Consider the following 12,659-nt stretch of genomic DNA (forward strand, 5'->3'; position numbering starts at 1 on the left):
ATAGAAGTTAGATAATTCTATGTGAAATTAATGTGATGCTTTCTTCTGATAACAGCAACAGATTAACACTAATTCTGAACTACCTAGAACTTTCAAATTTCTTGCTTCTTTTGTTAAGCAAGGTGGATTATTTTGAGCTTCATAATTATCTCTAAGATAAAACTCCTAAAATTATGTCACATAATTCTGAGTGGTTTGTAAAAGAATATGAAACTTACATGACAAATAACACAGGCCTACAGATTTAAACTTGATGAAAATTGATTTGGTTTTAATAACAGATTTTCCATAATTTAGCTATGCAGGTTTCAAAATTTTTTTTTAACATGTAAGGATGTTTTCAATTTGGGAAGGAAAAAATTCTTATTCAGATCAAATTTACAACAAATATTTCACAAGTATGACAGGTATTTTGGATCATTTAGAAAACTTCTTGTTGCTTGAGCATTTGATAAACAATGTCAAAGTGCACACACAAACATATTATATACAGAAATAGCATGTCATGCAGCCTGTTAAACATTTATGTACTAGCGGTGTTTCTCATGTATCTTAGAAGGATTGATAAAACTCTCATCATAGTTGGTCTTGATAATTCTATAGCCAGTGGTTGTCAACAATTTATGCATAACAAAATATGACCTGATTTCAATGAAAATTATTCACCTATATAAAAGTACATGTGATGTTTTGTGAAAAATCTGTACAGGATGGATAAAAACGGATATCGTTTGTGGACTGAGCATGCAGGAGTTAGCATAGAATATGCCAAAATTTCAAGATAATAAAACCATCACAGGCCTGTGTACTTATTCTCTTAGTTCACATGTAATATTTATGTTTCTTTATTAATTTCTGGATGTCACTTTTACTTTTTGTAAATTGAGTCAAATGAATGTATTGTTAAGGGTTTGCAAGGGTGATGTGGGTAAAGGCATGCATTAATATTATCAAAAAAAGTCTTGACACAGTTACCCGTATGGTGACTTTTTTCTGTTTATGTACGAGTCTTTACCTATATATTTGCCACTAATGATTTACATAAACATTAAATAATATAGGGGGAATTATAACATCTTTGTGGTATTTGAGAAAACAAGAAAAGTGGTTTTAATTAATGTAAATTAATGTTTATGATTGATGATTTTAATCAGTTCCCAGTATTTTCAAATTGTATCATTTGTTAGATTTGACTGTAAATTTTACGTTAATTTTGTTTGCATAAAAATACTTGTATAACATTATTTGAAATACGATAAATATAAAACTTAAGTGAAAAGTTGAGACTTATCATTGTTATTTAATACTTTGTAAGGTCTTTTTCAATTTAACCTTTATTTTTTTTATAGGAATTACTTGAATTTTGTTACAGAAGAATTGAAAGATCCCTATAGGTGAGTTTAATTTTAGATCTTTTTTGTTTCTTTAGGGATTGTTGTAACAATTTCTACAATATGGTAGGTTTGTTGGGTTTTTTTCAATTATTCTATAAAAATAATGCAAAGCCCAGTCTACTTAAGTTATTTGTTTCTTCACTGACTTTCTATAAAGGCTATGTTCACTGATAAGCCAGACCTAAGTTCACAAAATTTCAACAGAAAATTTTTAAAATGAATTATATGTCTTACCTCACAAATAAAACTAGCATTATCAAATTTCCTATCTGTTAATGACACAACCTAAAACAGGCTAACTAACACACATTCTAGTCAGCCAATAACAAAAGTACCAAGTAACAAAGTTCTAAGCTCTGAATAATGAACTAGCCCAGTGACAAGCTGTGTTTGAATAACTAACTGAAATACCAATTCATTCATTCAAGTATTTCATTATTTTTATACTATTTTTAGATAAATACTTAGAGAACTCCAGATTGTTTATCACTTCAGGTTAGATCTCAAGCTTTGGAAACTTCTAGATGTCATACAATCATTAAATCATGTCAAAATTCCCTTTAGTGAAAAACATAAAAAAATATCAAAATTATAGCCTGCAACATTGTTCCCTTCCTGTAAAGTGAAGTCCCTTGAACAATTTTAATACACAAATAAAATACTATGTTAAGCTTGAAATCCGCAATTAACGATAAAGTCATTTACTTACAATTAACAGAAATGTTTTATTTTGAAATAGATGTTATATTCATGATTTTGTTTGGGAAAAAAAAATGAAATTTTGTTTATTTTACTTATTGTGTCTACTTTTCACTCACCAAATAATCTTTTGGTGGTTTTCATTTTCTAAAGGATGCCGATAGGATGACCCCTTGTTACTGAGAGAATTCCCTTTGGGTAGGTGTTCAAGAGAACCCACAGGTTGACTGTATGTGTGGTGATATTCTGGAAGTAGTCCCATCAAGAACCTTGGGCTGTTCAGAAGGTCATATTTCTTTCTGCTGGCATATTCTTTTCTGAAGCTATCTTGACACAAAGAACCTGAAGTTATTCAGTAAATTTACTTGCCAGTATATTTCTAGAAACAATCAAGATCAAGGAATGACCTTTGGCTTCGACTGTGTGGCCTTCTGAAATTTGTAATCCACGTCATTCATTCTCTTCACTACAACACATGGGTTTTTTTCAACACCTGTTTAACTTTAAGAGTTCATCCATATCTGCAGTGTATATTGTACAGTCATACCATATCAACAAGATAAAATCTCATCTTATTAGTATTAACAGCATAGCAAGTTTCAAGTTTGTTACTAGCTGGTATAAGTCTTTCCCATATATGGCATCAGTGGTGTTCCTTAGATACTGTGTACTCTGTTCAAAACTGCTGAATAATTATACTTTGTCCTCTGGACGTAAGTATAGAAGGTCCAATGGCACACTTAGTTCTCTCTCAAACATCAATGATGCTATTTCGTTTGCCTGTAGCTTCATGCAATACTGTTCATTAACTTGTAAGTAGCAGTGGAAGATCTTGACCCCACATTTTCTGAGCTTAATCTAAATAAACGGTTAACTGATTTGAAAGTGTACATTTCTATATTCACACAGTTCCATGAGAAGTTAGATGAAGGTCTGTTATTTTGGTCTTTATTATTCAGAAGATTTAACAATCTTCAATGAACAATGAACAAGGCTGATTCAAAGTTCCGTAGACACTCTGAATGATTGAAAAAAAAATCATTGACATTTTTCTTGCTGGAGCTTCTGTTCCCTTATTAGAAACTCCATTTGCTTCTGGCCATTTAATGAAATAGTACATCACAACTGTGATGTTTTTATTCCCACTGTTACTATGTTAAATACGATCAAGTACATAAACTGCAACTATCAATGGTGCTTCAACATTGCTCTAGTTGCTGTGTTTTTGCTTTCAAGAATATTTTCACTCACAACAGTTCACACCAATACTCTACAGTCCCCTGATAACCCAATGGAAGTGCTCTTTCTTTAGTTTCTTCTGATGTCCAGCTCTTGGAAGATTGTGAAGATGATGGACTGTTTATGACTGTAGGAGTACCTACTGTAGTCATTGTTTATGTTTGCAGGTATCTTCTCATTTCTGGCATAACAAGCCTTCTCGTTGGTGTAATGAAAATCCAGGATTTTCTTCTTCACTATTATTGAACTGCTGAATAATTGGTTTCAAAGACATATCTTTTTTTCTGGACAACTCTTAGTTGAGAGTTGGATAAAAATAACATGGCTATCACTTGCAGTAGTCCTTTGTTCAAAAGGGCTTGCTGGCACTGGATATGACATATCTAATATATAAAACAAGCTACCTTTTGGTAATTATCTGTTAATTTGTGATATTTAGCAACAAACAATGCAGTTATATTGTTGTCTTAAGTATGTATATAATACTTTGATCATTCACAAGGGCTGGCTTGAAGTAAAAATTTTTAAATGATTTTAATTTACGCATACACTTAGTTTTAAAAGCATTCAAATTAGAGGTTTTCATGAAGATTTCAGTTTTTTATTATTATTTCAAACATCTTTCTTTTCCCAAATGCATTGTCATTAGACTTAACTGATGATGGTACTTGAAATTAATTTTTAGGTTTTAAACTTTGACATAAATGATAAAAATACCTTAAGCCTATTGTATCTCATAATGACTGGTATGGGTATTAACACTTTTACCAATAAAGCATCTTAATCTGAAAATAACCTATGAAAGTCAAAATGTTGTTCTCTGCTTTATTAGAAAAAGTGTTCTGAGATACATTTTTACTTCAAGTGGGTTTCTTGCCATCAAGAATTACATTGGCCTATTGGTTTGGCATGTTTCATCTTCTGTAAACCATAATTTTTAGTTTTTATGACAATTTAAAAATTTCATCTGGTACATGGGTTAAATATTTCTTTGTGAAATCTTCCAGTTACCACTAACCCACTTAAAAAAGATAACTTCATGAAACAGTTAAATTAGGTAAACTTCAACAATTTCTGTGGGACATTAGGATACAAGGTTGGGGTAGTAAGATGTTAGTGAGACCTTGGAATACAATTGTCTAGAGTTATTACTGCCATTGGTAATGTGGGTTACATACATGGCCTTGAGATGAAGACATAATTATAACATATCTTAAACTTTAATAGATCTAATATATGTGTATAAAAGCTAGTATCTCTTTCCTTTTGTTTTTTTGTTGTTGTGCATTAAAACGGCCTGGCATGGCCAAGCGCGTAAGGCGTGCGACTCGTAATCCGAGGGTCGCGGGTTCGCGCCCGAGTCGCGCTAAACATGCTCGCCCTCCCAGCCGTGGGGGAGTATAATGTGACGGTCAATCCCACTATTCATTGGTAAAAGAGTAGCCCAAGAGTTGGCGGTGAGTGGTGATGACTAGCTGCCTTCCCTCTAGTCTTACACTGCTAAATTAGGGACGGCTAGCACAGATAGCCCTCGAGTAGCTTTGTGCGAAATTCCAAAAACAATAATGCATTAAAAATTTGTTAAAATTAGAAGTCTCAAATTACAAAGAATTTAGTCATTAAAATAATGAGCTATTGATGTTGTACCTATAAAAAGTAATCAAAGAATTACTGTTTTTTTAAGAAACAAGTTGTAAGGTAAGAAAAAAAACTTTCATATTCATTGTAATTTAGGACTTTTTCTAAACATTTTTTTTTATTTTATCTTTGATCATTTCAACTATAATGGTTTGAATTAAAATTCTATCATTGGAAATGTCTTTCTGTATTTCTATATATTTGTAATAATGAAAATGTTAGGTCTTAAAAACATGCATTTTAATTTTGTGTAAATTTCAATACTTTATTACAACTTGTTGAAAAGGTGTAATGAAGATGAAAGGTGGCTGAGAGAAAAATTAAAAGGCATAATTAATTAAGCAGAAAGGTTTGAAGAGGAGAGGCACTTTATCTAGTGTTCCTTAAATTGAAGTAATAATAAAGTAATACAACTGTTTTAAGTTGTTAATAAAATAATCTGAAGTTTAATTAATTATGTAATTGTATCAAAACTTAATTCACTTGCTTCAGTCTGAAACTGTAAATAATGGTTGTAATTCTGCAATTTACGTATTATTTTATTTACTCTTGCTTCTATTTTGTTAGGAATCTTCCTCGAGCTATCTACATATCACTTCCTCTTGTAACTGTGGTGTATGTAATGACCAATGTGGCTTATTTTGCTGTACTTTCTCCACATGAAATCTTATCATCCAATGCTGTTGCAGTGGTAAGCCTTCATCCGTGTGTTTGTTACTTGTCAGGAAGCTATTCAGTCTATTTGATTTCTTCGTCAAATTTTATTGTACTTTAGAATAAAAAAAAAAAAAAACATTTTCACACAATAATTTACACTTTTATTAGCAATATCTTCACGCAGGTATTCTTAATCATGGGAAATAAATTGTTATTATCGAATTCTTTACAAAACTCTAAATCTTGAGACTCGCAATGATTAAGTTACTTGAAAACTAAATGTAGAAATCAAAAACATCTGCCTATATTAAGAATAAAAATATATATAGCTTATATATTTTGTAATGTTTTTCTTTGCATGCAAGCAGTAATTATAAATAGATATTGTAAATATAGTTATATGCAGCAATTCCTGTTTCTTATGTATTCAAATATTTCAAAAAACAAAGTAGATATTATAATACTTTATTTATAAGCAGCTTATAGAGAATGTTATTCAGCCATTCCTTGTCACTCACTGCTTCACTTTTTTTCTTTTTTAATGTTCCATTTATTTCATAGACTTTTGGAGAGAGAATGCTAGGAGTGATGGCATGGGTCATGCCTGTCTCTGTAGCACTTTCAACTTTTGGGGGCTTGAATGGAGGAATTTTTGCATCATCAAGGTATGAATAGCTTTGTTTTTGGTAGTCACTTAAATCTGCAAATTTTAGTGTGATTTGTTTTTCTTACAGGTGACAAAACCTGAGTCAACTTGCATGAAAGTAACAATAAAAAAAACAAGGAATCTGTACTAACTATAATTTGATTATTAAAGTTGTAGGTGAAGGTATCTGTTCACTGATTGGCCCCTTGGTGTGGATTCCTGTACGTGGCGAGGGGACCTCTCAGGAAAGGTTCTGTTCTTTCAGTTTATCTTCTCTGGGATCTAAACATCCACCCACGTGTTTGCGTGCATGGTGGCCTTTTAAAGGATGGAGAGGATTCTGGTGATTGAGAAGTCCAAACCTAGCATGCCACTTTCGCCTTGAATTCCTATAAATGGGCAGCTTTTGGGTGGCCCCCATTGGGTCAATTGGCTGGTCCACTTGGGCTACAGTCAACCAAGTACCAGTGTTGGATGTTCTCAACAGGTGTTGTGGACATTGTATCTGATGCTGGTGTTTGAGTATAATGCTCATGAAACCCTGGTGTTGCTGCAGTGTCCTTGATTGACATTGCAGTGCATCCCCTTGTTGGGCTCCATGGTGGGTGGGGTCAGTGGGCACCAAAATATTCCTTTTTTTATTATGGATCATCCAAATAAAAACTTAAATAAAATAGTGAAAAAACAATCCATAGGTAAATGGCCATCTCTTGAAGATTCTAAGCAGCAACCTTCAACATCTGTAACACCTGGTGCTCCTCATTGTCTTGTCCTATTTCTTTTTCAGACAAACCTTTAGGGCAAATGTTTCCCTTTTTCTTTCAGAAGGGACTAGAGGGACTTTCTGGCTCTTCAAAGTCAGTAAAGAAGCTTCTATCTAGTGAAATATTGGTGGAAACATCCACATCTCAACACAGTGAATGCCTCTTGCATTCAAAGGCAATTGGGAATATACCTATTGAGGTTACACCTCATGCTACTTTGAATTCCTCACGAGTAGTTATTGTTGAGAGGGATTTGAAGAATATCCCAGAGTTGGAGATTCTCGCTCGTTTCTCTACCCAAGGAGTTTCTTCAGTGAGGCATATATCTACTCGTAAAGATGGATTTATGGTGCCGACCAATGTCCTGATTCTCACATTTACGTCACCACATCCACCTGCCACCATCAAGGCAGGTTATCTTAATTGCAGGGTACGGCCATACATTCCAAACCCTTTACAACTAGCATATCTTCTACCACCAATTCCAAAGTCATATGGGTCAAGATTCAAAAGGTCAGTGGGCAACATAACTCTGTCCCCCTCTTGATCTTGCTCTCTGATGGCCAGGAAGTAGGTGATACCCCGAGCATCTCCGATACTCTCGGTGAAAGCTTTTGCTGAGTATCTAGTACTTCTGCTTCTTCCTTCACCTTCTCAGCCATCAAGACTCAGGCAGAGTGATCTCCTCTTTCCTTTCAAGCTTATTTTCACTATGACTATAATTGTTCCTTTACACTGGTGGAACACAAACTGGCCCTTCATCGGTCAGACCTGATGATGTACAGTACGAAACACTGTGTCATCTATCTCCTGCTTCTCTTGCTGTTCTTCTGATTGTTTTTAACTGGATCTGGCAGGAGAATGTTTTTCCTGATGCTTGGTGCCAGGCTATTGTCCTACCTTTCTCTAAGCCGGGTAAGGATCCTGATATTCCTTCAAACTACCATCCAATTGCTTTAATGAGCTGTCTCTGTGAGACCTTAGAGAGGATGGTTAATGATCGTCTTGTTTGGTTCTAAGAACCAAACAACCTCCTCTCGCCAATCCAATGTGGGTTCCGACGACAGAGCTCCACCGTGGACCACTTGATTAGACTTGAAACATCAATCAGAGAAGCCTCTCTCAAACGACGTCTTATATCAATATTCTTTGACATCGAGAAGGTTTATGATACAACATGGAGGTATGGCATTTTGTGAGACTTCCATATATATATGTGGGTTACGTGGCCATTTGCTCATTTGTATTAACATTTTTTAAATGGACAGGAAATTCCAAGTTTGTGTGGGTTTGACACTTTCCCATTTTTTTCTGCATGAACTTAGAGTCCCTCAGGGCTATGTTTTGAGTGTCTCACTTTTCAGTATAAAGATTAATGCCATCCCTGAACAACTCCCTCTCACTGTTTCAATTGGGTTCTATGTCGACGATTTTCACATCTCATGTCAGTCGTTGAACATGAGGTATATTGAGCTGCAGCTACAGACTGCCCTCAGTTGTTTACTGAAGTGGACCACAGCTAATGGTTTTAATTTTTCTCTCTCTCTAAAACTACTTGCATGCACTTTTGCTGCCATCAGGGTATTTACCCTGATCCTGAATTCCATGTCGGTGAAGTTGTGCTCCTTGTGGTCCCTGAGACAAAGTTCTTGGGGCTTATCTTTGACCATAAGCTGACCTTTATACTGCACATCAAGCAGTTATGGGTCAAGTGTACAAGAGCACTGAACATCCTCTATGTCCTCTCTTCCACCACTTGTGGAGCGGATCAGTTTTCTCTGCTAAAGATATATCATGTTCTTATTCGATCGAAACTCGACTATGGACCACTGGTCCATGGCTCTGCCAAAACCTCGGCCTTAAAGATCCTGAACCCCATTCATCATCAAGGACTTCGGGTCTACATTGGGGTTTTCTGCACTTCTTCAGTTCAGAGCTTATACATAATCTCATGAACCTTCTTTGCACCTCTTCCGTTTGCAACTGTCTTTACTATATGCTTCAAAATTTTGTTCCTTACCAAAGCATCCCACCTGTGGTTGTGTTTTCCTTCCTCAGTGGGCCAAACTTTTTCAGAACAGGCAGTCTGTCATTGCTCCTTTTGGCCTTCGTATCCAGGCGCAGTTGGATGAATTGGGTCTGTCCTTGGTATCCACTGGTCAGCCCATTCCACCATGGCTTCTTACAGTCTCCAAATGTGACCTATCTTTAAGTCATCTGAGAAAAGCAGGCACTCCCAATTGGAAATACTGTCTGTTTTTGGCTGAACATTTTTTGAACCATCTTTCCATTTATATTTATACAGATGGTTTGAAATCAGGTAACTGTGTGGGCTCTGTCATGGTGTGTTGTGGTTCAGTGGTTGCTCATAGAATCCCCTCTACAGCTTGTGTGTTCACTGCTGAACTGTATGCCATTTTTCTTGCCTTGGAACATATAGAAGCTAAGCAGTACTCAAACTGCACTATTTATACTGACTCACTTAGTTCTCTACTGACCCTTGAATCACTTGATGTTAGTTCACACCCTGTTCTTGCCGATATTCAATACTGACTGTCCCATTTCTCTTTAACATCTATTTCTATCTAGTTTTTCTGGATACCTGGCCACATTGGTATTTGCTGGAATGTGTTCACCAACACCGCAGCTAATTCTATTTGCTCTGGCACTATCACCACTGTGCCTGTTTTATACATGATCTATGGTCCTGTATTCAAAGCTCGGCTCTGTGCCAGCTGGCAGTTAACTTGGAGTGAGTGATGTGAAAACAAGTTTTTCAATTTGGTTGTCTTGCTTCCATAAGAATCGGAAAGAGGAAGTTGTCTAACTAGACTACGCATTGGTCACAGTTTTTCAACTGATTGTTTTCTTTTATCTGGAACTGATGCCCAGTGTGTGGTATGTGTAACACTCAGGTCACAATAAGCCACATTTTACTTTCTTGCTGTCGTTATGACTTTCAGTGATAGCACCATTTTAAACATGTTCTGTTCCAAGGTTTGTCCATAACGTTAGACAGTGTTATTGGTGATGGTGATAATTTTGCCAGTAAATCTAACTGAAACCACTGTAATATTCTTTGAATGGACACTGTTAGAATGGTTTATTGTTGCATGATCATCTTTGAAAAACTTGTCCATAAAATTTGAAGTTTAGTATTGTGGGATGAACATGATCATTACAGTGTTAGGGAACATTAGAGGTTACTCATTCTTATAAAGGAATTAAAAGAGCTAATATCTGCTGTTAAAACATTTCCTCATACCTTTACTTCATCTCCAACATCTTACATTATCAAAATGATGCAAGTCAAATACCTTATGGTTGTTTCCAAACATATACGATTCATTAGATCATGTTTTTTATCATTTATAGTCCACCTCTGGGTTTTCAGTGTGGCTTTACTATTTTTTTTGGTTACATTATGACTGTTTTGTACAATATCCTTTTTTATAGTATTGTTGGAAGTAAATGAAACCTGACAAATCTTGAAGAAATTTGACAGTTAGAACATAGTTTGAAGATTGTTGCACTTTATATGCTTGTTTGGACATCTTTCATCCTTTGAATTGTCACCAGCAATTAACATCCTCAGTTTGATTTAGTGGCAGCCATATTCTGCTTTGAATGCCACTGTTGATAAATGCTGACAGGTGAATTTGAATAGACAATAAATAAAAGTGTTAACTATACTGCTGGTAATGGTCGTCTCTTTAAAAGTCAAACAGACATTTGCTGTCTTATGGAGTAACAATCATATTACTACATAATGATCACTCTTATGGAGTAACAATCATATTACTACATAATGATCACTCTTATGGAGTAACAATCATATTACTACATAATGATCACTCATATGGAGTAACAATCATATTACTACATACTGATCACTCATATGGAGTAACAATCATATTACTACATAATGATCACTCTTATGGAGTAACAATCATATTACTACATAATGATCACTCTTATGGAGTAACAATCATATTACTACATAATGATCACTCTTATGGAGTAACAATCATATTACTACATAATGATCACTCATATGGAGTAACAATCATATTACTACATAATGATCACTCTTATGGAGTAACAATCATATTACTACATAATGATCACTCTTATGGAGTAACAATCATATTACTACATAATGATCACTCATATGGAGTAACAATCATATTACTACATACTGATCACTCATATGGAGTAACAATCATATTACTACATAATGATCACTCTTATGGAGTAACAATCATATTACTACATAATGATCACTCATATGGAGTAACAATCATATTACTACATAATGATCACTCATTAAATATTTTACTTTGAAATTCAGAGGAACTTATTCTTATCCATGGCATAACTTCACTTTTGTATCTATTGGACCCCAACAAGCACTTAACACATTAGAAGATCAAAGTATTTTATACAAGAGTGTAAGTGTGAAGGCCTTATAATGGCCAATCATTGTAAGATAGAAATAAATATTCCCCCTATTTCTTATATTTATAATGGCTGATCATATGACATACAAAACCAGTATTAAGTTGCAGCAGTGTAAATATGTTTTAATTAATGTGTAGAAAAAAAAATTATGTATATATTTGTTACAATAAAATTGTATACTTTAATAACTTTCAGTGTACAAAATTTTTCTGCTTTGTTGAGTCTTGGCCTTGTCACTATTATAAAAATAAAAGTTTTTCTTTTCTGTAGATTTGTAATCTGGTATAACTTTTTTTGTAATGACTGTAAAGTAATACTTAATTATATTCAACATTTTATCAAATTACTCAGTAATTAGGGGTTTGGATGAAGTTCAATATACATAGTTAATATTGTGAATGTGAGTTAATTTTGGTATTGATTGTAAAACTTCATAAACAACAGTTATTTAATCAATTTTTAAGTTTTTAACATTCTTGTTATATTGCAATGTTTTAAGTGTCTCTGTGGATAAGTTATATTTTTGGGTATAGATAATCTTTTCTTAATGATGCATATCATCTGAGGACTCAGAAGTAACTAATAACTACCAGTATCTTCCTTCTGAAGTTTAGAAATGGATTTCAGAAGTTATTAAACTTGATTTTGTTTTTATTCTGAATTGATAATTTAAAATTGAAAAAAAACAGTATAATTTTGTTTTATATTTGTATTACTTTCAGGTTATTTTATGTTGGAGCTCGTGAAGGCCAACTTCCTGCTTTTTTGGCAATGATTAACACTTCTTACTTTACCCCCATGTCAAGCTTGCTATTCTTAGTAAGTAGTTAAAACTGATTGTAACAGTTTTCTGTTATTAAGATTGTATGATGCAAGTTTATTGACAAACCAACAAAATTAATGCTAAATTTGTGGTAAGCCCAACTGTACCTAGTGGTTAATGTACCAAACTATGAATTCAAGGATACATATTTTGAATCTTGTTGCTATAAGATCACACTCTTTGTTTTGGGGCCATGCTGATTTTTGAGATTGATGGGGCTAATCCCAGTTTTTGATCAGGGTAGTCTCAGAGTTGGTGGTGGGTACTGTTAATTAGCCACTTTTCCTCTCATTCACTTCATATTCTCTTATATGGCTTTGGGCAAATATATTAAACAA

General features: G+C 34.2%; 1 protein-coding gene across 4 annotated transcripts in view; it reads left to right on the forward strand.

Moving 5' to 3' along the window:
• The window catches only part of LOC143240098 (large neutral amino acids transporter small subunit 2-like), a 48,732-nt gene that overhangs the window by 25,884 nt on the left and 10,189 nt on the right, over positions 1–12,659 (forward strand). For all 4 annotated transcript variants that reach the window (XR_013021571.1, XR_013021572.1, XM_076481958.1 and 1 more), the window contains exons 4-7: positions 1,350–1,394; positions 5,538–5,661; positions 6,189–6,292; positions 12,221–12,317. Coding sequence is in view for 2 of the 4 variants with exons in the window: in XM_076481958.1 (XP_076338073.1) it covers positions 1,350–1,394; positions 5,538–5,661; positions 6,189–6,292; positions 12,221–12,317 (370 nt within the window). In the remaining 2 variants the exon portion in view is untranslated. The remainder of the gene's footprint in view (positions 1–1,349; positions 1,395–5,537; positions 5,662–6,188; positions 6,293–12,220; positions 12,318–12,659) is intronic.

The sequence above is a fragment of the Tachypleus tridentatus genome, chromosome 13, assembly GCF_004210375.1.
Source record: "Tachypleus tridentatus isolate NWPU-2018 chromosome 13, ASM421037v1, whole genome shotgun sequence".
NCBI lineage: Eukaryota > Metazoa > Arthropoda > Merostomata > Xiphosura > Limulidae > Tachypleus > Tachypleus tridentatus.